The 26883-nt window shown below is 38.8% G+C and overlaps 1 protein-coding gene across 1 annotated transcript in view; it reads right to left on the minus strand.

Moving 5' to 3' along the window:
* Positions 1-26883, minus strand: part of pex14 (peroxisomal biogenesis factor 14) — a 45853-nt gene that overhangs the window by 4499 nt on the left and 14471 nt on the right. Inside the window, exons 3-7 of the mRNA XM_085911008.1 lie at positions 21625-21709; positions 14247-14372; positions 11878-11963; positions 10188-10290; positions 6771-6868 (exon numbers count right to left, since the gene is read on the minus strand). Of these exons, the coding sequence (XP_085767134.1) occupies positions 6771-6868; positions 10188-10290; positions 11878-11963; positions 14247-14372; positions 21625-21709 (498 nt within the window). The remainder of the gene's footprint in view (positions 1-6770; positions 6869-10187; positions 10291-11877; positions 11964-14246; positions 14373-21624; positions 21710-26883) is intronic.

Consider the following 26883-nt stretch of genomic DNA (forward strand, 5'->3'; position numbering starts at 1 on the left):
TGATATAGGGAGAATAAAAGGCATTAAAGTATCTTTCATGTCATCTCAACCTGTCTCATATAGTACCTAATGCTCGGGTTCCCTCACTGCTTTTTTCGCCTCTCTCTCTTTTCTTAAAAGGGCTACAAACTCACTACACAAGAAACTTTTTTTTTCTGGTATTAGACTTTTTTTAATCTTTTAATTCAGATCATAGATGCCACACTAAAGATTAACTGTTGGTCTGTTAAACGTACTGTTCTGGAATGAACTCGAAAGTTAATGAAAAACAATTATCTACACTACGGGATATTGAAAGTGAACGAGTTTACAAAAAGTCATTCAAAAGGCTCAACTAAAGCCAACTTCAACAAATGAGCTCAGTCTTGCTTGTATCGACATCTGAAAATGCATCTTAAAATTATATTTGACCAGATTCGGGGAGCAGATTTTAAATTATTACGACATATCTTGCTTTGAAACACACAAGCAATCCTTGAAGGTTTGACGGAGACCTGATGAAAATAGTGTGTAGTGGAGCATAAAAAAGAACATGCAATGACTTGATCTTTGACCTAAGTTACCTCAGGGATCTTGTTACATAATCAGAAAATCAGTAAGGCTACTGCTTTGGACGACAGGCATTAACGTTAAAAGTCGAGTTAGAAATCTCAATAGACGCGGTGGATCACCTCCAAATGTGGGGGAAATCCCATTGTTCCTGTTTCGTTAGTTTGTTCTAAATCTCCAAATACTTTGTGTTGGAGGTTAAAAACAATTTTAAGTTCAACTGTAAATCAATGGATGGATAGATGATGCTTGTTCTTACAATTAGAGTCTTGAATTTGAGCGAGACTTCCATAGAGAGAAGAGATTATTTAGGCTACTCAATTGAGAAGGAGCAAAGTCATGGAGAAACCGGACTAAAACTGTAATTAAATCTCTCCTAACCCACCAGAGGACGCTTGTTAGGAATTGTGGACCCCCTATCAGTGAAAGAGTGATAATTTGGACTCTATCGCTTGTAATTAAATCTAAGAGAAATTAATTGAATCACATCTGAAAGGGATCATACTCATTTACTGAGCCAGGAGGAGGCCGAGGAGGAAAAGTGAAGGGCTAAAGAAAAGGAGGAGATGAGATGTATTTTCTCAGTGGTACCGATTATCAGGTCCAAAACCTAATAATAAGAAGCCATGTTATGAAGCTAACTGAAAACATTCTTATTATAGTTGTCACCTCATTAGAAGTATCTTAAGCCCTTCCCTCCCTGAGGATTCAATATAGGAAAGCATGACTCTTTTTGACTTATGGACTTGAGTTCGACTTCCAAATTAGGCTGTGAGACTAATTAATTTTAATCAATAAATGTATTTGTCACAATTTGTTTTATTTCCTCTGTTTTTAAGAGGTACCCACTCTCTAATTTGCATTGCTTGTTTAATAACAAGATATAAAGATACAAAGATATACTCTAGTAGAAAATTTGGGGACCAATTTTTGTGGATAGCGCATAGAGTACAGTCCGGCGCAGTGCAATAGTGTGCATGATTGGAGTTTTCTTTCTTTCTACATTGACTAGAGCAGATAGAAAAGGGTGTTTATGTCATTGTTGAGGGCTGGAATACAATTGACTTCCAGCCAACTAAAGCAGCGCCCTTCATTTAAAATCAGGGTGGTCGAAGCACACTCACTGCTTGACGTTGCAGAAGCAGATATTGACTTGTCCATGCGTGAGTTTGGTGCGTGCAAACTGCGTTTATAAAGATAAACGTAAAGATCTCCTCTTTGGGATGATACAGTCTGCCGTGCATGTAACGTGCAAATTGGAGACTGCCTTGCACTGCCGATCGTTACTTTGTGTGTGATTTCCCCCCCTCCCACACCCACCTGTAGTTGTGCCACATGGTCAGGGGGTGTATTAAAAATATTTTTGAGATGATGATGATGATGATGATGACAATTACTTCAATGAATTGATTCCTACAGTAATTCAGAGAGATTGGCCGACACAGTTGTCATATTTATGAATGAAATACAATGACATTCACTACAGACGTCCGCAGAGCACTAAATCTGTATCCCTGCAACTTTATCAAATCCACTAAAATCGCATTACAGCACCTAAACTGCCACTTCGACCTGCTTTTAGCAAGTCTAAAATCTAGTCTACTTTTTGTCACTAAATGGCCAGATGCAGCTCCATTCGCTGGACTTGCACCGGCCTGAAAATGAGGACGCGCCCCTTTTCACACTAAAAGCACGGGCACCTGTGTACGCAAAGAGGGCCCTTGGTCTCCACATGTAGCACCTTTTAAGACCCTTCCAATGACATTTGATCAAGTAGCAACTTTTAAGACCCTTCCAGCGACATTTTATTAAGAGACAAATCATGAGTGAAAACATTTTCCCATTTTGTTCAGTGTTGACATTTAATCAAATTGTTTGACACGTGCTGTTGTAATTTCTTCACCAATTTATGCACTGAAAGCAGAGAGATAAACTGAATCTAATTTTATGGCCAGGATATGGAATGGGAGTTAACGGTATGTGAATCAGTGGTTTTATTCTTGTGATTTGAACGATCAGATGATTTTTCAGAAGCAATTTTTTCAGAAATTCACAATGTTCACGTGCTTTTTTTCTCCCATTACACTAAGCCTTTTGCCCAAAGTCAGCTGGAATAGGCTCCAACCCACCCACGACAAATCTATGTGTGAAAAGACTTTACTTTTCAACCCTCTAAAGTAGATTGGGAAGATGAAAACAAAGATACGTACTCTAGCTTAGTTAGGTTGCTACTTGACTGGCTATGGGAAATTGCGGGTCCCAGGGTGAGACCATTTGAGAAGAACTGGATTCTATCACTTCATATGAAAAAATAAGACTTAACAATGAAACTGTTAACTTCTGGCTACATACATAACATGTATTATCTTACATCGATGCTGTCGAGCAACACTATCTCATACATGTCTTATTAAATTCAAGGAAACCTAATCAAACGTTGAGCCCGTGCTGAATTTCAGCCTTGAGATACATTATGTTCACGTGTATACACACACACATCGTGTGGAACTTCAGTGTTAAGTGCTTGGCTGCAGGCTAAGTGTTGGCGTATCAATGTCCATTGAGACTGAAAGTGCGCTCAACCTCAAGTGCTGACATATCTCACACACCGCAAAAGCTTGTAAGATCTGATGTTAGCACAAACTGCTGATCAAGATAATTATCAGCAATCCATTTTATGGCATCGGCACTAAAATCCCCCTAGATCTGAAAGTTTACTTTGAAATGCATGGTGACCTGGATTTTTAATTATTAATGAAATTATTTGTCGGCATTAATTGCTTAGACCTATACATAATCTTGGAATTTCTGATGCAAAGTCTTTTCATATGTACAACACATGTACAGGATACGAGTCAGCATTGAAGCTGCACCACTTAAAGATAGTTTGATGGAGGGCTATTCAATTCCGACATCAGTTGGGCCAAATTTTCAAATCAAGAAATGTAGCCGGGCCATACACATTAGGCGCACAGTAAATGGACATGTTTTCCCCAGTATATTGCCACTACTGCTGTCTTTACCAAAACAAGACTGTGTATTGTTGGGGTCAATATGGGGAGGCTACGCAAGTTATGCATTCACGATATCAAACAACGATATCAAACACTGTCGGGTTTTTTTAAACCTTTGCATATCTTGAATACAATTCAATTCAGGCAGGCTGGACCGCAGACTGGGCCACTATGGGGTTGGTTCTGGCACGCATGTGGGCCATGGGCCACGAATTGAAAAGCAATGGTTTAATGGATAAACTTACTTATCAAGGTGAAATATACACAGAAGTACCAAAACCACATTTACCCTTATATACTAGATTTATTTGTACAGTACCCTACTTGTTTAAAAATACTTACAAACTTTATTAACTTCATGTAAAACATTTGTTAAAACAATAGTATCAAAGCATTCTTTGCAACCTACATATGTATTTTCACAATTCTAGTCATCTGTAATGTAGAATTTAATTGTGCACTCATCTCTCTCAGCATATTGCAAAGAGTTACACATGCAAATTTGTGTAAATTTGTCTCAAATGTACAGCCATACAAACAATACTAATTGTACCAAATCCACCTCAAAAATGATATGCGTATTTCATTAACCAGCACTTTGCACACTGTGTCTTCATTGTATAAATACTATAAATAGAGATATTCTCTATTTGTAAGAAGACAACAGATTAAACACAATGTATTTGCTGGCTGGAAAATAAGACATATCAACTGTAGCAGCACTCAAGGACAACTAACAGCTCATCTGGCTAAATGAAGATAAACGCCTCTGGCCCATTAGCAAAAAGATCTTTAACAAGCCTTGTTTAAGAGTGTATGAAGGCAAATTAATTCAGAGTTGCACTGCCGGCAGACACTACATTTTCAAGTAACGCATGTATATTTAAGATGAAATTAGTTTCAAAAGGAAGTCCCCAGAGGAGAGGTTTTGAGTGGAAACATTGGTAGAGTGCAATTGATTTCACTCTATTTATGCTATTTCCCACTGGCAGTTAGTCTCGCACAAGCTAGGAGGCGGTTTCTCTAATCTTCAATGCTGTACCCACTAATAAAGAGAACGATCAGTGAGGTGAGACAGCAGGGCAAACATGGTTAACAGGCAGATTTGTAACGATAATGGGCCAGAAATATAACAGTCTGTTTAACATCAGGGATGAATCATCAAGGGGCAAATCTATACTACAGTTAAGATGTTGGAATACAGCAAATGAACCAAGACAGAATAGTGTAAAAAGGTCGAAATAATCTCATGCCACGTGGTAAAAAAAGTGTGCATAAAAGGCTGCATTTCAACTGCAGGTCGAGGGGCCCGATTTCAAATTAGTGCACATGTCCCTGTTTCTACTTAACGTCTGAAACATTGTGCATGCGCACGCTCAGGAATGGAGTAAATACAGATACAAAAATATCAACCTTTGCTAGCAACAAGCTCAACAGACTTTTTTTAAAACACCAATGTTACTGTTATGGGGTTTTTTTGTTTCCAGTTTGGGTCCACTACATGCCCTCTACAAATGAGTGGTTTCCAAACTACAAGAAATGTTTACTCAGCAGCCGAGGAAACTGAAAGCTCCATGTGTTTTGGCTTAAAGTCACATTTCCGTGTTGAGAGGTATAATTGCTAAGCGTGGCACACTTTGAGCAGCGTGGTAGTGAGGCAAACCCTAAAAGCCGCAAACGGTGAATATGAAGTAGCTCACAAACACAAACATGTGCTTGTAATCTCAAGTCCTAGACCTGAAAACAATTTACCAATTTCCTCCACGGTCAACGAGTCTTCCTGTGGGGGAAAATTTAAGATCTACGCTGTAACTGTAAAGCTGAGTTTACGATTTGTTTAATGGGTATTTTGATGTAAAATATACTTTTTATACACTAGTGCTCTCCAGCAAGGTACTCACAGCAAATGAAGTAGACACATTTTAATGCAATGTGTGATTTGAAAATGACAAATGAAAATGAAGAAAAGCATTCCTCCATCCACCTGTGATGTGGCTGGAGCTTATTATCGCCAATATTTTATCAGCAGGATTCCACTTCAGGGACAATTGTCATTAATAAAAAAAGAGTGGCACAGGCAGAAAAGCAGAGTCACGTGCGTTATCAAGTGAACAAAACGTATCATTTATTCTACCGGTAATATTAATGCATTTTTTTTTCCATTTCAAAAACATATTTCTGCTATTGCGAATGACAGAATAAGCAGTTGAAAACTTGAAATGCCACAAAATGAGCTACGAATCTTTAAATCAATCTTGTCCTTTTTCCCCTCTTTTGAGCTGAAGCAGATGTGTCCACATATGTTTCCCTGCAATATCCAGATGCTAGCCATGTGCTTAACAAGCTGTGGACATAAAACATTGTCTAGGATTGTCTACTTCCAAGACACTTTTTAGAGCCCAGAGATCATAAAGTAAATTACGAGCCGTGTTATAAAAACAGCGAGCAACATTTCATGCCAGCACATCACTTTTTAGAACACAGCCACTTCATCTAAACACTTAAAATTCCAAAAAGATTACCAACACTGTCTATAAAAATCAAGGCAAAGACAAACGACAGTATAGCTTAACATTATGGCCCCATAATGAGATGAACCGTACTTGTGTGTTGAGCAGCTTTAGTTCTGATGATAAACTGTATAATAAGGCTGTCTATATCTATGGCAGTTATGAGCAAGGGCAGCATGGGAAGTTTTAGTGCATAGAAGCCTGGAGAAACCTCTTCGCGCCTCTCCTAATCAATCTGGAGAGTTCAGATGAGCACCTTTACTGGGCTCCTTTGCAATTTCAAAGTTATTGCTTGTCCAACAATCATCGCAGTGAGTCATTACGAGATTACAGGAAAACCTTTATAGAATTGTCCACGTTGTTATGTTGTCTCAAACTTGCTACGATTATCCTTTATAGAACAAAAAAATACTGTAAATTGTGGGATTACGATCGCAGGAATGATTAGGTAGTGAAGAGCGTGGCCTTCGCTATTAGACAAATATGGGTTTAAAACCCCAGCATAAAACTCCTAATCACAGGTTATAAAGCAAGGTCTACCACGTGCAGGACCTGGAATACATAACAGTATGATTAAGTGCTAAAATCCAGTTTGGGGATTATTTTAATAATACCGTGTATAAAGTCAATCCTTGTTTATTGCTGTCAATTGTGAAAAATGTTGAGATGATGATGATGACGATGAGGTGACAACTACCTCTGCTGTAGTCAGTTCCTGGCAGAGCTCCTGGATTTTCTGCTGCTGTTGGACCTGGAGCTCTTGGAGAGAAGTAATGGTTTGCTGTAGTTGTCCAACTAATAAAACAGAAAAGAAAAAAAGGTATTTGATACAGCACATACAAAAGACTGTATTGGACATTTGTAAGGTTACCCCCCCAAAAAAGTTCAACTTTTGTCACAGATCAAAGCTGTCCGAGAATTGCAATTACGGTACAGGCAATAGCAAGACGCTATTTGGTCAGTCACCGGGGGTGGCTTGTGGAAATGGGGCTACACATAGGATGAAGATATTAATCTCTAGTGTCTGAATTTAAATCAAATAACAGTCTCTAACCTTCCATTATCCATCCAGACACTTGCCTTCTAATGCATCTTAAACCTTCAAACGATCAACAAAGAAAAAAAAAAACAAAGCCCTCATTTAGGAGGAGGCTGCCAGACAAAATGTCCTCCTAATCCGAATAAATAATGTGCTTTTTTTCCATTGACTTTGAAGATTGAATTAGTTCAAGTGTTGGTGTTGGATGCGGGTGTATGATTTCAAATAACAGCGGGCACAGTTTGTTGGCCCCTGCTTCCAGTCACGCATGTATTACCAAACAATGCATTAAGTTTCCCTGAGCTGATTATATTATAGAAAACCAATAAACATTCATATAAATCATGGGCGTGTAAAGTGTTAAATCAAGCCTAATAGGATTAACATCAACAGTTATTGTGGCGGTCCACTGCTGAGGTTGTCAGGCCAATGCTTAAAAGCCTGATCTGCAGCCGGCTGGATGGGATGAGTGGAACCACGGAAACGTAGGCTGGGACAAACGCTTGAGCCGGGTTGTGAAGTAGAAAAGCAGCACAGACAAAATATTTGATCTTTTAAAGAAGTGGCACCTGTATTTAAAATGGGTGGGGTTGTGTTTAATTTAGGTAGGGTGCTGACATGTTTGATCTTTCCATGCTTGCAGAATCCAACAAAATACAAGTTAGAGCAGGATGGCTGATGGCAAAAAACAGATTAAAGCTGGTTATTGAATTTGGGAAGCTGAACGTGACCAAACACTCGCAGGGTTGTAATAAAAGTTAATGCGATAGGCCTCAAAAAAGGTGTCACTAAAATCAAGGGTTGCCCTTTTCTAATGACGCCTTACTCCACAATGGCTTCTACATATGAGTATTAAGTCAGTCTACCAGCTTGTGTTGCTGACTTCTGCATGAACATTGGCCTAACTTTTAAACAACTGCAGCCAAACTGTCCACAATCCAACCTTTGACTCCTTTGTACCGACAAAAATGCATAACTTCTTATCCCTAGTCATCACAGATATGAAGTAAGAATAATGAAGTCAATGACTTTGGCAAAACATGAATCAGAAGGCAGCTGTAGCTTAGACACACGTGTGTGTGTGTGTGTGTGTGTGTGTGTGTGTGTGTGTGTGTGTGTGTGTGTGTGTGTGTGTGTGTGTGTGTGTGTGTGTGTGTGTGTGTGTGTGTGTGTGTGTCAGTGGCTTTGTGTGCGCGTGACAGAAAGATGAGACACGATGACATGTGAGGCTTGCAGCTGGTGTGCGGAGGGTTCATATTGTCCGTTCAGTAAATTATTCAGTAAATACCTCAATATAATGTACACTACATATGTCCGGTTCTGTATATCTTAATGGCCAGCTGGTCACCAATATGGTGCTCAAAGACACAGAGAGCCCAAACAGCCGCACAATTCCATTACAGCCTCAGTGCACTGAAGTTGTTCCAAGATCCATTCATTAATTGTCTATGTGAAGTTGCAGGCAGATCATAATGGGAGTCAAGGCCCCTCCACTCGAGCTGGTGCTGACGCTAGAGACTAATGTAGTCCACCGTTCAACTAGATACATCACCTTGTTGCACTTGGCACTCAAGAAACATATGAACTTTAACAAAAGAGGGTTCAAGCAGTTTGCAGCAGTGGGACGTGTGGTCGCTATTATTCAGTGCAGCGAGGAAGGACTCTGCGAGAGGTGGAGGCAAACAAAGCGAAGGCAGTGGGAGTAATGTACAGTAATTGCAAGCCCCACCCCCCACCCTAATTGTCGACTACAACAGTCATTAACTAGAATGGCCGTTTGGCTACTGCAAGTCATAGCAAATAGCGGCAACATTTATTTAGTCATGGATTTATTTTTGGGACTCGTATGCATGTACTATATTTATTGCATGAAGAGCAAAAGGTGAGCACTTTAGACTCAACAATTTAAAGTCAGAACAATACAGGCCAAAATGACCATCAATAGAGTTCTGTTCACAGAAAATGAATGTCGTTCACTTTAAGCGGCATGTATTTCACAAATAGATATTAATATTATTTTGGAAGAAAATAAAAAAAGCATGTGTTTCTGCAATTAGGAAGCCCTGAAAAGCATAGCTGCTCTAGAGGCGTCCAGCAAACTTTATCTGGTGGGGCTGGGCACAGGCCCCTGATGCTCTCCCGACTCCCCTCCCCGTGGCCTGAGCTTCTGTACATTGCAGGTGGGCCATTTGATGGTGGTACGACATTCGGCAGAAGGTTTCCAGCTCTCCCTGCTGTCGACTCCTTGTGGGGTGTCTGCAAAAGCCACACGTGATCCAACTAGGTTCTGGGGCTGGAATGGACCGATTCTATTCTATTCATTTAGATGGAAAACAAATTGCTTCAATTTACAAACATTCGTGTGTGCAGATAGAGGATCGGATTAAATTAAGTTCTTGAACCAAGAGAAGTCGGTTGTTACCATCAGTGGAAGCGGGTCATCGAGTTGAACCTTTGTCAAAGGGCCTCTTATTTACACCATCGTGGATTTTTAATTATACTGAGGAAGAGGATGGGAAGCATCTCTCTCGCTCTCTCTCTCTGCATGTCTGACAGCTAGCTTGAGATTCCCCACCTGTCCAACATGGGAGCTGCACCTGCCACTGTGTACTTAATCACCCGCAAGGGCCAATGCTGGGCACAGGCGCCACACAGTGCCATGCTGCATGAACATCCAACCAACATGTACACAAGCAACACACCAAATTAAAATGAACTTTCTCGCCACCTACGGGGCAGAGCGTGGCTGATGATGATGACAGTGAAGCACCGGATAGGGTCGGTGCAACGATGGAAGAGGGATGGAAGGTGGGGGATGAGAGAAGGTGGGTTGGTGGGGGAGGAGGGGAAAAAGTTGTCATTTCCCGACTCCTCATTAATATTCTGAGGTTAAGAGCTTTTCAGCGAAACGTAATTAATTGAGCTCGAGCCTGACAGTAAACAAGCAATTTCAAATTAAATCGAAATGACAGCAGCATCATTTGTTAAAAACACGCAGGGCCTCCCAATTTTGGCAACAGATAAATGAGGGAAAATGTTAAGGAGGGAGAAACTGATGAAGATATTAATCTTCACCTGTCTGTGTCAGCGTGCCACTCATTGCTGCGATGTTGCTCTCCATCTTCTGCAGATGCTTCTTGTCCTCTCGGCTGTCCATAATGAGGGGAAGGATGTATTTCTGCAATTAAAAGCGTGGCACCACATTAGACTTCTCTCTGGTGGGAAGTGGAAGAAAGATGAGTAGAAGACAGTGCCACCAAGACGCGGCAGTGGAGGGTCAAAGACATTGTTTTATTGGACTAGTGCATCATTGTGTAAACTATGGCTGATTAAGTGCACATTTCCATGTCCAAGCAAATGATTCCAGTATCAGGTGTTGAAGCCATTAGTAGATTAGAAAATGCCTTCACAGCTGTTGTTATTATTGCTTTAACATTTTAGTCATCTATCAAACTGGTTCTGCCTTCAAGTTGGAGCATTAGATTTAGGGTTGTCGATTATTTGAGATTTAGATGCATTCCACTTGCAATTACATTTATTTATAAGGTAAATGATAATGAGGGGTGAAAAAAAATCATCAGCTCAATCACTAATGATAACTTTCTGATGACTCGTGTTTGTTGTTGGCAAGGTTTGTAAACATTCCTGACAAAATCAAAATGTTCAGAATGTTGCTGAGGAATTATGATAGGAGTGAAAGTATGCGCATCGCTCGGAAGAGAAATCTATTAAAAATCAGAGAAAGATCCAGTAGGTAAATGGCACAGTAGCAATTAATGCCTTATGTAATATATTCACATTGCTTTCAGTGATTTCGGTTGAATCTTCATTTTGGTAGATGTCTTAAAAATATGGAGGACTAGCCTCTTCAGAATTAATCGCTCGCTCAATTGACACCAGGGCACGGCAGCGCAAGTAATAAACACTTTTTAGGGGGTAAAAAAATAAATGAGTGTTAACACAAGGTAATTAATAAATGGGTCGCTGAGACTGAGGTGTTTACAAGGTGCACAATAAAGTATGGGCAGAAGCCAGAACATATGGTACGGCTGGCGAGATGCTCGTGTGACATGACGGCAACCTGTGCCATCCCGCAGGGGGATCCAATACTTGTGACTGGGGGCTGCTTAACCATGCGCAACTGTGTATTTTTTCAAGCTAAAGTCTGTTCCAAAAAAAAAAAAGATGAGGTGATCCGAAAACTGTGAATATAATGATTGGATAACAGGACCCACTGAAAAGTTAGTCACATAAGTATGTTCACACACTCAAAGAGGTTAACAGTGCATCATCAAGAGCGAGACCGAGTGCTGAAGCTTCCACCCACTCCACATGCCACCCGTGGGATTTAATTGCACTGGGGACAAGGGGCATGTTCAATACCGTTAAGCTTGATACTAACCAGGGTGATTATTTTTAGATGGTCAAAAAAGGGCTTGAGCCATGGCATGATATGTTTTAAAGAGAAAAACATAACTGTGGGGAAGGAAAAGTGAGCGAGTAGATGTACCATGAAGAGGAGGGTCAAAATGAGCTCTTGACGTGAAGCAGGATCGCTTTAATAAGTAGGCTACAGAGCAAACACAGCAATAATATGCTGCAAGGATTGATGCGCTCGCCACCAATTTAAATGCAATATCAGAGCGATACAGAGCGACAATACTGACAGATCTGCACATATAAAACACAACATACAACTAATCAGAAAAGTATGTGAATGCAAAGTGAGTTTGAGAATAGTCCAAATGGAAGTGGCCTACTGCACCTTGTAAAGTTGATGACAGCTGTAGGCTATGCCCACCATCATGATAGCGAAGGCACCGTAGTTCCTCCATCTGTAGCCTTTTGGACCTTGACAACAGCAAAAAATATTTTCATGTCTTTAGAAGAACTGCATACCAACCGGGTGCACTGTTCAGTGTTCACTGTTCACTTTGTGCATTCTGGAAATACTAAACAAAATTTGCCTGATTTATCATGTGCAATATGATTTTCTGAACTTTGTTTTTCATTGTTATCTTTGGAATACAGCAGCGTCTACCACTTTTACACCTACTAATAACAGCAAACACAATCTGTGTGAGTGAACACAAAACTTAGCAACCGCAATTTGAGACCATAGATGAGGCGCAACTGACTCGTCAGCAAGACGCACCATTTGTTAGAGTTAACACACAATTCAGCACCACCTAAGATATTTTCAAATCTGTATTAAAAGTCAATAGTGCTATAAAAACACTTTAGAGTGTTTGCATATTTATGAGACTAGATGATTGTCTTTTGGGCTTTATTTGTCCTCTAAAAATATATATATTTTTATTGTTGAGTTGTGATTAAATGGAGGAAAAGGTTTGGAAATGCTTTTTTTTTTTTTTTCCCTTGGTCTCATTTTTTTCATAGCACAAAAACCTGACAATGCGACAATGTGGCTATGTAGACTGTTTATACCCTATGTGAACAAGCCAAAAACTGAAACACATTTAGTCATTTATCGATGTTCGGCTGAGTGACAGATATTGTGAAAGTATGTCATTGTCTAAGTTGTCATGAGCCAACTATCTGTCAAACTGGAAATTCCCCACTTAAGAAAGGAAGTGACCTGATAATGTCATTAAACAACAAAACAGGTCTTGTTAGCGTTTTTCTTTTCTTTTACTCGCTGATGCTCAAATGAAAAAGAACAAGTGCCTCTGAATCAGAAGACAGATACCGCATTCTAGTGGCAGTCCGATTCGACGTAATATGACATTTTCTAGTGCCTTCATATGATTTTGCATGCAAATCAAATGAAAAATCGACTGTTATAGTCTATGTGGTACGTATATAATTTCAAGGTGGATGGTATTCGTTTCATACAAGGGCACCCTTTATCGCTGCTGCAGCATTCGGGGATGAACCTGTAACCTTCCCCATCGAGAATTTTTGAATCATTCCCCAACATTTATATGGTAACCACATAAATTTGTGTCTTCATCAACATTATGGCTGCGATAGACTGTCACCTGTCCAACAATGGTATGCTTCTGAAAGGCCTCACAGTCCTTGGTATGGGCGGTTGACCCTGGACAAGACTCTCGGCATCACATTGGGTCTTCACCTGCTCCCCCTCCCCTTTGGGACCTCTCATTCTTTCAGTCGCTTTCTTTTTCTCTAGCACTGCCACTCTGCCATCTTCCTTTTTTTTTATTTGGTCACTTAGGGTGGGGAACAGTGGAGTCCATCTCCCAGTTTTCCAATCTACTCTCAAATTTATTGGGTTCAGTGGAGGCCTTCCTGTCCTTCTACCACATGGAAATAGAGATCAGAGTATCCATTACTTCGACAGAGATGGATGCGGGTCCCCATGTATAGTCCCTATAACAAGGACATCAAAGGGAGGTAGCCCTCTCTTTTCGGCATGACCCCCCCATATAAGACTTCCTGCTCTCACCTCATTATGCAGCTTCCGTATAGCCATTTTGATATAAAACCCCCCACTATGGACGGAGAGCCACGAGTCCCCCTAACTACATGGCCATCCCATCAACATCACTTTCATTACAAAACATGAGATGCCGAGGGAGTCAAGGACAGTGTGGTAATAAATGAGGGTGGAATACATCCGGAATCATTGTCATATGGGTTAAGCATTACACAGACTTCATTCTGCATTGCTAAATCAGTGGACAGCACTCATAACCCCTTGAGGTAATAAAGACACAAGTTGCCTTGTGGGGTCTTGCCGTGGTAGAACTGTTTGGAACTCTGTGACAAGAGTAGATGTCATGGGGCCGTACAGCACAATGCCATACTCCAAAGGTCTGAAATCACTATCAAGTATATTGCTCTAATACATGGAATAAAGTAAAAAAATAAGTTCAGTGAGTTGTCTAGAATAGCACTCAGTCTAGCACAACCCAAGACAAATAGCAACTGTAATTTTCAATCATATACCATCAAAGACATCCACGTCTTGCAGATGACCAGAATCAATAGGATGACTGCACTATAAGTTGAAACTTCCTATGAAACACTCTTTAATGGGAATGAGAGGGAAGAACAAAAATTTAACTAATGAATTAATAGGTTTACTTTCCACATTCTGCGTATTGTAATCATGTTATTATGAGGTACAAAAATGAGTTGCGCACTCACTGTGTGGAGCAGCAGCGAAGGGAGGAGAGTCAAGAAGTTGCGGTGGGCCTCCAGTTCTCAAAGGCAGGATGTCTTCCGTGCTGCCCGAACGCCGAATGGCTAGCTCAACCTCCTCATCCGTCAAGCCTGCAATCGATTACGACATTTAAGAAACTCCTGAGGTTTTGGTGACTTACTGTACATGTTCAAAACACTATGGCTCCTTTGCTATCATAATGCATACATTAATACTTTCCAATATGAACTCATTCAATGTCCCCAACCGTAAGCCTGAAGAATATATTTTCATTTCATAATTTAAAAAATCCTGAGAGAGTTTTCGGGATATCTTAAGTTTAAGGAATGCCCATCAAGGGATACAAAGTGCAACACTTCCCACCAATGAAATTTGAAACTCTGCAAGCCTATTAACTGTCACCAAAGGCAAAGAAAATAAGTCTGTCCACTTCTCCTTGTTATATTTCCCATGTGGAAATTTCATACACCCTAGACAGCTAAAATGCATTATTTTAATTTCTTCATTGTAATGTAAATGTATTACATAAATTTGCAAATGCCAATATAATTTAATCTTCAGATCTTTTTAATGATTTTAGTTTTGATTAAATTGCAAAGGGCTCCCTGATGGAGAATCAGAAGGGAGAAGGAAGAAAAAAAAAAAAAGTCCAATATGAACATCCTCTTTTGTGGGAAGAAAGGGCTGCCGTCCAGGCTGCATGTTACCATTGATGTGGCTCTAAATTCAATGAACATTTGAGTTGAAACACAGAATAACATAATTTCATGAATGTATGATTAACTCTAGCCTATGAAATAACTGATTAGGGTATCCAAAAATCCTGGAAGGGCACATGATAATGACATCTTGCATTTAAAAATACAGTGCTCGCTCCTACCTTGACTTTAATTCATTCCGTGACCAAAAGTGTCCCAGCATCCCCAAAAACATAAAAACAATCTCACATGTTTTTAATATGAAAAATAGGACTCTAAAGGATTATACTTTATATAGAATTATAAATTTTAAAATCATGTAATGAAAAGAACAGTGTGCATACGTATCAAGACAATAAAGTAGGCATTGTGCTGCATTTCTGGTGTGCATGTCTTCTTGGCTACCAGGGGGGCGAGCATAATACATAGCCATATTACGGTACACACCTATTTGGTTCACAGAATACAAAGAATATATGCTAGCCAATAGCGTTGTGTCCTCCGCCTGTATGTACTGATACTATGTTTTAAAAATACAATATGTTTTAAAGTATTTAATAATGACAACATCGATGCCAAGTTTTTTTTTTAGCCTGACAATGTCCTTTAATGAAAGAAGTGCATAAGACAAAGGTAATGAGCTGTGGTTAAACACACAACATGTAACTCTCTTTGTTTGAAGTCTTAGTTTTAAAATAAAGTTCAATTGCGTGTGGCAATAAGCAGAATGAAGCAAGCTCTTCTCTTTTTAAAAAAATAAAAAAATCACATATTTGCCAAACAGTTTCCTATTCTTTCCACTCTTTAGATGTTTTACTACGGTCTGGTGCTCTCACAACTAAGTAATGGCTCATATCTCGGGGGGAAAAAAAAAACAAAACCTGAAAGTAAGGTTACTCATAAATTAATGGGGGTGGAACGTCTACAAGTTTTAAACGCGTCCCTCCCAGGTTACAGTTTGCTAGCCATCAACTAATGCGGGTGGATGGCCACAGTGTAGAACTAAAATTGGAACCTGTCGAACGTGGGCCAAAGACCGGTCCTTATCTGGTCTAGGCCAGTTAGCGGTGGATCAGGTTGAATAGGTGCTATCTCAGCGACCCAACGACTGCGAAGGCAGACGAAGGCTTGCAACAGTCCTTGATTCCATATCATCTGGGCTCCTAAGCCTTTAGATTTGAGAAAAGGATTGTCAAGATCATGGTGGTTTTCAAGGTGCAACGAAGTGCTCAACTCGAGTGATAGAGAAGACAGTAAAGGAAATACAATAACTAGAATAATTCAGTATCGGTCAAAGAAATTAAAGAGTAGGAATTTATTTGGAATTTGAGTCTCGGTCATAAATAACCATTTCTTTGACCCAACCTAAGAGCATATCACGTGGATCTGAGCTAATTTCATGTAACTGCAAATATGAAATCTGAAAAGACTAACTTGGTCACTTGTCAGTATCTACAAACAGGCTTTATTGTCAGAATGTATGAATGGTGCAACACCTCGTTGCTAGGTCCTGGCTGACCCCACAAGAACTTTGTAAGTACATGAAACGATTTAAATAATTGACAACAAATGTCCTTTAGTCTACAGAAGGTCTCAAGTGCTGGGAAGTGGTGTGCATTGCGTGCTGAGTTTGTACAGTCAGTCACATTGCACTGTCAAATAAGCAATATTGTCTCTCGGGACTCCAGATTCTTCTGACCACAGCAGACTACATAGTGGTATTGAGTGAGATGAGCAAGCATCTCGGCTTCAGCACAAGACACTCGGCTTATTCCTGATACCTTGAAATGTAAAAGTATAGATCGATGTCAGCTAATAAGTTGCACTTCTTAATAGACGATCGTCGATTAACTCGGTGTAACCTTTATACAGAAAAATGAAAGTCAAATAGTAAAAGTACAGCCCTTAAGCTGTTCTCCGGTTAGGTCCAAAGTTGGTGCTGATCTATTTGAACACAGCAGCAGACAAATGAAAGCAGCCTCAGATCCAAAAGAAGAGGACAAGGTTTTCCATATAAAAGGAAAGACAAAAAAAAGGGTTGGGGAAATTTATTAGAGGTTCCAAAACCTGTAGAATGACCCCTGGACCCCCATTTCAGATCGACCTATGGGGTGATGAATTTTTAAGACATAAATTACACCTAATGACAACACCATAAAAAAAAGAACAATAATGGAAAGCTATTGTGTATTTCATTATACTGTATTATTTGGTGCACCTGATACACACAGAGCCTGTTTATGAGTCACAGTATTAGCAGATGCTCAGCCAAAGCATTTGCTTTGACCTTGCCATTCTCATTGGGGCATGAAATTACGGTGCTGGCACCTCGATATTACAGCTATAAATACTGTAAACTGCATATCTGGACTACGTTTTCTATTGTCTTTCAACATAAACCTGATCGGTATTTATTTAAAGGAAAACCCATTGCTCGTCAGGTTATTTACAGCTCTATTTCCGGAGCCTCATATTCTCTCGGCATTTTTAAGGGCAAAGAGGCAGTCGGCCTCTTTTATTAAATCAATTTCTCCAATTCTGGCACTCCTGGACTTTATGGGTCAAGACCTCAGTAGGACGGTCAATTACAAAAATTGCGCAGTGAAATATTTTGGGTAAAAGGTGAAGACATTTTCTAAGGGTCCTTGAGAGCAATTAGATTTTGGATATCATTTTTAAAACAACCGCACAGGTCATGTCAAGTATAAGAAGGTCAATAGGGTATTAAGAAGAGGAGCGTGACATCAAGACACTGAATACGTTGTGGTGATGGTCCCTCACGTCCTTTTAGTTTGATACAACTGCTAGAAAATGGCATACACTCTCATAGAGTATTCATTTATGTATTAAAAAAAGGGGAGACTGCTCTCATTTCCCCACTTTTATCGCCCTACTGATGACAAAGTAGGCAAGGCCTCGACTAGGTGGCGCCGTGGAGTAATTTATAACCACATCAATCCCTTTACCTTCTTTGCAGGCCTTGGTCATTGTCATTTTTGTCCGAGAGGTGAGTCACATAACGCCACTTACATATAGCATCCCATTAATATGTGGGATGATGAACCTTATCCTTACCCTTACCTTCATACCAGGCACAGTAATAGCCCAACAGCCTACCGATGTTCTCTCTGACCCTCACTCGATGGCCCTCTACTCAGGGTGAAATCCATTTTTATTCTGTAAACTCACAGCAACGACGACACCATAAAAAAGAAAGAAATAAGGCAAGACATCAATTAAGTGTAATTGACAGAGAATGAACTCTTCCTATTTTATATGCAAAGAAACAGCTTCCCAAACAAAGTCCGTACAATCGAGCTTGTCGCCTTTGGAGCTTCGGTTAAAGTGACATGTTTTTTTTTTTTTTTTTAGTAATTATGTGTGTAACTACTAATTGTCTAGGCTAAATTGTGGCTCCAAAATGGGTTTCAGCACTCTGTCTGGTATACTGCATGTGTTAATTGTCGAGAGTAAAGACAGCACAATCCACAAAATGAGACAGCATCACATTATACTTCATTCAAACAGTCAAACATATTTAATGTTGGCAAGAACAAGTAAGGCGAAATTGCTCAGCTGGAGTAGCGTCTACGTACAATTTATTTCCCAAGTCCTTTTGCAAAGAAAAACGAATTTAGCAGTTTTATATCATGATTCATATTAAATTAGCTGACAAACTTTCAATATTTCAGACAGTTCATTCAACGAGGACACTGAGAGGGCAGCTACAAATATCGGACTGCGTAATTGCCAATTCATATCCGGGAATTGACAGTTGAGGGAAAACAGAAATTGTATTTTTCAATGAATATTGAAATAAACCAAACTATTACGATGCCTTTGAAAAGGGAGAGATATGACCATGGAGGCATCCTTCAGCGCAGATTAGGGCACAAATGTGCAGTAAAATAATATGCACGAGCAAGATTATTGTGTAAAGATTCTGCAACATGCAATCAAAGTGGGTCCTATTTTCCCCTTCATCAGCTGTCCAGACTCCAGCGTAAATATTGCCAGCAAGAGGAATCCAATTTAAATTCCACTCTACCGGGAGATAGTATTGTTTCATTTTATGTGTGCTTTGACATTTCTGGTCGTTAATATAAAGTAAAATCCAGAGGTATTTACATAAATATGACATTAAACTGTATTAGAAATTAAGACTGACACGTTTGCAGGAGAAGAAGCAGGATGATTTAGTTTCTAGATCAAATGGTGAAGAGGACTGGGGCTGCATTTACACCGCAGCTCACAATAACCAAGTTCTGACTTAGTGTCCATCTGTGATTTGTCTGTTTACCTGTACACAAGCGCTTCTGGATATGATTTAATTGTCATTACATTTGCTAACTCACTTTGCATGATGTTCAAAATATTACAAGTTTTGACACCATGAGAAAATAAACACAAATAGCTCATTGAAATATGAAATGTGTCATTTTATTGTATGACTTTACTCGCAACCTTCATTTTCCCAGTTTTACATTAAGTATTTTTGCATGGTGGCCCAGGCATTAAAAAATATAATTGATCAAATATTTGACATTCTATGACTATTAATACTGGAAGCTCAAAGCCCACTGATTAGATTTTGTATTGTTAAGATGAGCCAATGATTATAATTAACTAAATGTAACAAAAAGTACATTCCTGTCATCCATCCATCCATCCATTTTCTGAACCGCTTTGTCCCCACAAGGGTCGCGGGTGTGCTGGAGCCTATCCCAGCTGTCAACGGGCAGCAGGCGGGGGACACCCTGAACCGGTTGCCAGCCAATCGCAGGGCACACAGAGACGAACAACCATCCGCACTCGCACTCACACCTAGAGGCAATTTAGAGTGCTCAATTGGCCTACCAAGCATGTTTTGGGGATATGGGAGGAAACCGGAGTGCCGCGGGCTCGGTGAGGACATGAAAACTCCACACAGGGAAGGCCAGAGTTGGAATTGAACCCGCACGCTCCTGTGAGGCGGACGTGCTACCCAGTGCGCCATCGAGCCGCCTGCAGAAATATCCATTTATCAAATGTGTATCATTTAACCTGAGTTGCGTGGGTGGCTGGGTGCACAGCTGACAAAGAGTGGGGTACAACCTGGGCTGTTTTTTGTTGTTGTTGTTTTTTTATGTCTAAGCTGTTGGGGTAGATGAGTGTGTGTGCATCACCAATCAGAGTATTTTAATGACTTCAGACATGCATCGCCGGGATGGATGCAATCTGTTGGTTTACATTGCAGTCATAAACCAGAGAGCAAATTCATTTCAGGTTTTAATTCAAATTTGAAAGAGAACTCATTTTGATCTGCGGCATTTGATTTTATTTAGATTTTTTAAACATAGCCATAACATTGGGGAGTAAAACATAATTGGGATTGTGTCACTTGAAACTTCAATAGTTTTCTTTCTATAATCAATCAATGAAAAGTGGTGATCTAAAACGATAAAAACTTTTATGTCATCCTCCTCGAGCACATGATGAAAAAAAAACGTACACCCCAGAAATTAAGGTGAGGTAGCCTGTCAAGACTGACTAAATAAATAAATAAATAAATAAATAAATCTTATAAGTCAGTATGAGGATGCACTTTCCTAAAATAAATTATTTGATTCCGAGCTTTACTGTTGAGTGGCTGAAGAGTTATCCTCTCAAAACGGTAATGTACTCTGTGCTTAGTGTTTCATTGCTTGAGTTTCTCTCATCTTTACAATGTCTTTCCCTGAGATCGATGTCCACATGCAAATTGAGGCTTCTTGTTCAGATCTACAGTGGAACTAACTTTCCAAAATAAATCTGCATTAAAACATCATACATATTTCATGGACTGGAAGTGCAGTGAGAGCAAACAGTTGCAAGTGCAGCAAATAGTTTAAAACAAAGAGAAAAGAATGTAGTGTATGGTAGTATAAACATTTGGTGACAGGCTCTTAGTTTTATTTTTTATTTCACCAAACAATCTACACTGCGACAATATAAATAGAAAATATATCAAGAGCGAGGAAAAGTGTACTACAAACAGTAGGTTGTCGTCGGTTACTTAATCAGTTATGGAGCTTTTACACAATTGTTTTTAAACACAACTTTAATATTGCCTCACACACTCACACACACACACACACACACACACACACACACACACACACACACACACACACATTATAGTGAAACAAGCCAAAACAAGCTCATTGTGGTAAGTCAAATAAATATTATGCACCATGTTTTAAAAGCAATCTCTCTGAATGGCAACAAAAGTCCTATCTGTCAGGTTTCAAAATTACAGTAACAACAAAGTTAAGTAAAAGGGTTCAAATGCTGGAGGCCAATATTGAAAATTCCATTGAAAATGCAGAGGGAGTTTGTCAATATTAATTTTCCTGAACCCAAAGGAGCATCCCAACTGTTGTGTCATCTATTCACAGGACCTGAATCACGCACTCTGTGGCAAAAAATCGACCCTATTAGATCCCCCAGAGCTACGGCCCCAACCTCTGACTCCAACAACCAACTATGAGCGGAAGCCTACCCTGCTGCATTTTTCAATACAAATGACTAACCCTTTACACATCATCTGTATTGTATAGCTTTCATACAACACTTAGTTGGATTAAAATTAAGTTATTTATTTCATTCAATTTCTATATTTCGTTTGCATAATCTAAACCCTTACCTTTTTTCTTTAGGAAGGTCTTTCTGGTGGCCAAGGGACTCTGATGTACTTTTGGATTTTGAAGAAATTTTATAGCTGTAGCAACCTAGGAAGAGACAAAAGGCAGACAAATGACAAAACATGAGATGCACAGGAAAGTGAGACTTTTAAAAGCCAACGCTGTCAGTACAGGCAAATATTCTTTGCAAGTTGGTTTGAGGGGGAAGAAAAAGGACAATAAAAGGAATCCATTTAACGGAGACTGCTAATAACGGAGCCCACCTGACTACTTTCAAGCCACTGTAAATGGAGAGAATGACCAAATCAGCAGTTATAAAATTAGCCCATCAAGAGTGGTGGACAAATGGAGTAAGGAGCTTAATTTGCTATTACCCTCTTAAAGACAAACTTCCATTGCTAAGTGCGCTCTGAAAGAAAATCTATACTTAATGCGGAGGTGATCATTTGTATCTAATAACTTCAGAATCCGAGGCTGAAAACCTCTGTAATTCTTCCAGTTAAAAACCTGTCGTGATCAAATCACATCGCCTAAATGTTGTAATGACTTGAAACGTTAATGCACTACAAAGTTAAATAGCATCAGAACATCAAAAGTTTTAAGTGCACCGCTTTCATCGATTCTGTTATGTTTTCCTTTGAGGTGAACTTTAATTTTCCATCCGACTATGCATTTCCAAGAATTGGAAGGGGGGTGGAGGAATTATCCATCAAGCTGCATTAAACAATACATTTGAAGTGAGCGGCCTCGGAAAATGAATAAATATGTAAGAAGTCAGAGAAAGGGGGGAATAACTGGAGAGGAGGTTTCAATGACTTATCATCACACCTGTGGTCCCCGTGATTCAATGTAGAAGTCATCCCTCTAATAGGTTGAAAGGTTTTGATTACTCTTCTTTTCTTTTAGTGTTGAAAGATACAAAGTGATTGAGCGCCTTGCCAGGAGTAATTCATTTTGGCTAATGCATTGCATATACTGCGCACCCATTTCGATGCAAAAGCGCGACCGTTTAAACATGTCCGATGGGTGTTTGAGAAGGGTAGCAAACACACACAAGGCTATCGTGTCAAAGCAAATTCATAGTTCTTATTCAAGTGGATTTGACTTTTCATTAGTGCGTGCAGATTGCAATTAAGGTGAAACCAAATTAAGTACACTTTATTCTAACATGGTAGTACATAAAATATTTCCAGGCAGTCAATAGTGAACATTTATCAAAACTAACCAAATTTGCCAGTAAAATTCAATTAGTGAACAGATAAACACTACAGTTGTAACAATTAAGTGGTCTTGATGTACATGAGGGTTACAAAAAGGATACAAAAATACTAACTCCTATATGGCTAAGGGATTTACACTTTTACCCACATTTAATGACAACTAGGGTTGTGAAGAATGGAATCTTTATATCCCAATTTCATTTTAACGATATCTCAACATATTATCAATCTATTAAACTTTTTTTATAGGGATTCTACACTAATTATAAATTTGAGAAATTCTTTTCTGGTTTATTGTGTCTATGACCTTTGAACGACAGATTTAAGGCTTAAGTGTCACCTTTAAGGATAATTAAGGCCTTCATTTAATAAAATTAAATTTAAGACACTTTTAGGTTCCCAGGGAAAGCACTTCAGAGGCAAGTAGATGAAAGGGCAATACTTATCCGGAAAAAAATCTAACTTTAGGGCCAAAATATAATAGCAAAACACATGCAGAAATGCAGCTTTGAGAGCGAGACAAAGAAATTCAGCTCTTTAACAGAATTACATCAGAACGAGAAAAAATGAAAATATAAAAACAGAATTACTGAGCAAATCTTGTCACTTCACCGTAAATGTTCAAAGCTAAATAAGTTAACATTTCAGTTAGATTGAAATTTGGGAAAAAATTTATTTACTGTCGGAATATTATGGGAGCTATTTACTTGTTTAGGTTTTCATTCAACTTAAGTCATGCTGATGACGTTTGCGTCTAAAATTAAACAGACAAAAAATTAAATAAACCTTCAACATGCTGAGAAAATGTTAAAAAAAAGACATAACTAATGGCATTTTAACAAAGTTACGATTAGGAGTTTTTTTTTTCTTTTTTATCTTACGGCAATATTTTGAAGACAGCTATTATACCTGATATTATACTAATAAAATATTGTGGTCATGTTAACAGCATAAGGACAACATCTTGGAAAGACCATGTCCAGCTCAGCACCAAACTAATGAGGCACATGTCCATTTGTTTAGCGGTAGATCTTTAGGGAAAGCAAAAGTGCACTTCTTAGCAGATGACATAGACGCTTTAAACAAGTTCCACCCAGACATCTCAATCAATTATAACCACATTGCACAGATTTTAGTCTTGTCTTGTTATTGACTTATAGATCATCTCAGTTATAGTGTTGGGTAGCACAACTGAGCTTTCAAAGGGGTGGGGTGGCTAACATGACAAGATATGTTTACCTCTGTCACAATTTAAGAATAAAACAAAAATAATAACAATTTCTACTGGTAAAAAAAAAAAAAGTCAAATGTCTGATTTTATTTTTATAACTATTAAAAAAAATTCAAGCTCTACTTTCTCATGTGTTAAGTGCTTCACGTTAAGGACAATAATCATTACAAACCAGATATCCATTAAAGTGTGAGGTGAAGCTGAAAAAGAGGCAAAAACTCAATCAGAGGAGCCGAGACCATTAACCAACACACTTACTGAGAGTAAAGTTGATGAGCGAACAGGATTACTGCCATGTTATTGAGTTTGAATTGGACAAGACTTGCGCTGCACTGCACAAAATTAGAAATGTAATGCGTTGATTTGTGCTAAATGAGAATAAAATATATTTATGCTCAGACCACATGGTTGGGGAATACATGTAAGTGGGTTTTATATATAATAAGGTGTGTCAGAAAAGTTCCAGGACTGTTATCACAAAATATATAAATCTACTTGTCGTAAAAGATGTTTCACAAAATATATAAATCTACTTGTCGTAAAAGATGTTTTCAGCATTCTAGGCTCCACATTCCATGCACCCCTTGAAGGATTGGCGGCCCTCCGTAGCTCAATTGGCAGCAGCCATGTTGATGTATATAATTAATAAAATAGCTTTAACATGTGTGATTTCATAAATACTGTAACTTTGAAAAAAGCATGAATCTCAAAATGAAATAGTGACAACAGAATGGCCAGAACGAACAGTCATTGGGATGAATTTATAACAAAATCAAATTCTATTGGTCCGCTCACATTTTAAGAACAGACCCCTGATAACGTTTTTGTATTGCCAACTAAGCAACTAAAATTATCCAAAAAATTAACAAAAACCTTCTGGATGATTACAACTACTAAGAATTATTAAGGCACACCTAGATAATTATTAATAAGCTCTGACTAGTTCCCCACAACAACTACTATGGTTTTTCGCTATTTGGAAGCCATGAAGCAAGTAGAATTTAGGTAGGAGGTGCAATGGAGGGGGCTCAAAGGAAGTCAGCAAGTATAGGATTCAGTCTCAGTGTGAATCAATTCATTCCCAATTACCCTGGCCTGTATATTCACCTTAAAGTGCCCCTGATATGATGACACACTAATAGCCATGGACAGAAATTGTATTAGAATCATCTCACATTTCCAACTTTAAACACATATTTGGAAAATCAAAAGCATGACAACATGAGGGACAGCAAAAAATGAAGCTATTAATTTTATGTTTTCTTTAGAGGATGTCGTATGACTAAACCAAATATCATCAATATAAATATAAAATATTGTCCTGATACAAGAGCACATCTAACAAAAATGAAACTTTAATGAAATTACTGTATTTCCTTGACTGGCCTGATTGGTTGATGTGACCGACAGCGCTCTTTAGCCATACAATCGTTTTAAAAGAAGGGGTTTTAAATGCCCTTCTAATTGTGACATGGTTCCCACCTTAATATGACCTTTAGCAGAGGAAGCAAAGCCTCATGGGAGCAGCTATAGAAAATTATTGACCCTGTTAGAGATCAGGAAGCGAGGCGCATGCATGCTCCACTTAGACACTATACAAGATATATTGTATTGTACTGGACTGTACTGTACTGTACTGCATTGTACTGTACTGCATTGTACTGTACTGTACTCTACTGTACTGTAGTGTCAATTTCTAGTTTATTTTAATGCAAGGGCTGGTACCACTAAAAGAGTATCGTGACTAACAGAGAGAACAAATTACAAGGAATGCCAAGATTTTTGGGGGGCAGTATAATGGTATGAGAAGTGTTTTTGGTTATTATCGAGAAAAGCACAGAAAATAGCAGGGTATATGAAGAGCTACTTTTTGTTGACACGATATTTGTCCAAATAGAAATATCTTTAGTTGTACCAGGCATTTAAAATGAAAAAGAAACTGAGGAAACAGAGGTGATCTAAGATTTTATCCATGATTGACTGTACCTTACCTCAACAGTGTGGCTGCTGCTGAACAATTTCTGTCAGCAAAACACCAGTCCGTACTTGGTTTCACTTTGAGTATTTTTCTTTTTGGGACAAAAACTGAACACTTCACATAAACTACAACACCTGCTTATATAACAATTCTGTGAAAACGGGTCAAATCAACCGGCTTTATGATAGACTTTCTAACAGGGATGGAAAGCAAAAGTGCAAATAACCTTGGCAGAATTTCTGTGTCCTGTGCTCTTAGAATGTGGTCAATTTTTATTGAATGATGCCCAACGTTTGAAAATTAAAAGGTCAAAGTCAACATCTCAACACATGAAACACACAATGGAAAACCCAATTGACATTTAGGTTTAAAAATAACGTGTGTATCTGTGTATCAGTGACAGCCACTGGCAAGGCTACGATCAAGATATCAAAGCGGGATTACGCAATTTTTTCAAAGAGGACCTAAACGGAAATTTGAGTTCTGTTCCGTCTTTTCAGACTGCATGTACTGGCCAAACTTTCCATTTAGCTTAGTTTGCAAATCAGCACTCTAACACCACAAATATGAAAAGGCTGTGTGGTGAGAAAAAAATGAAGGGTAAAGTACAGTTGATTCTTCACCAAGGACTATGAAACAGTAAAACTACAAAATCTAATACAATATAATACAATTGAATATATCATACTGTTGATTTCTCCCTAAAAATGAAAATAGAGATCATGTTAACTATAATTAACAAAAGATACAGTTTACCCACACATATAATGATTTATCTTGGGTCAAGTTATCCTATGACCAAGGTTTTTTTCAACCAAGCTTGTGCCTCAAC

The sequence above is a fragment of the Syngnathus leptorhynchus genome, chromosome 1 (assembly GCF_054491065.1).
Source record: "Syngnathus leptorhynchus isolate UIUO chromosome 1, UIUO_Slep, whole genome shotgun sequence".
Classification (NCBI taxonomy): Eukaryota; Metazoa; Chordata; class Actinopteri; order Syngnathiformes; family Syngnathidae; genus Syngnathus; species Syngnathus leptorhynchus.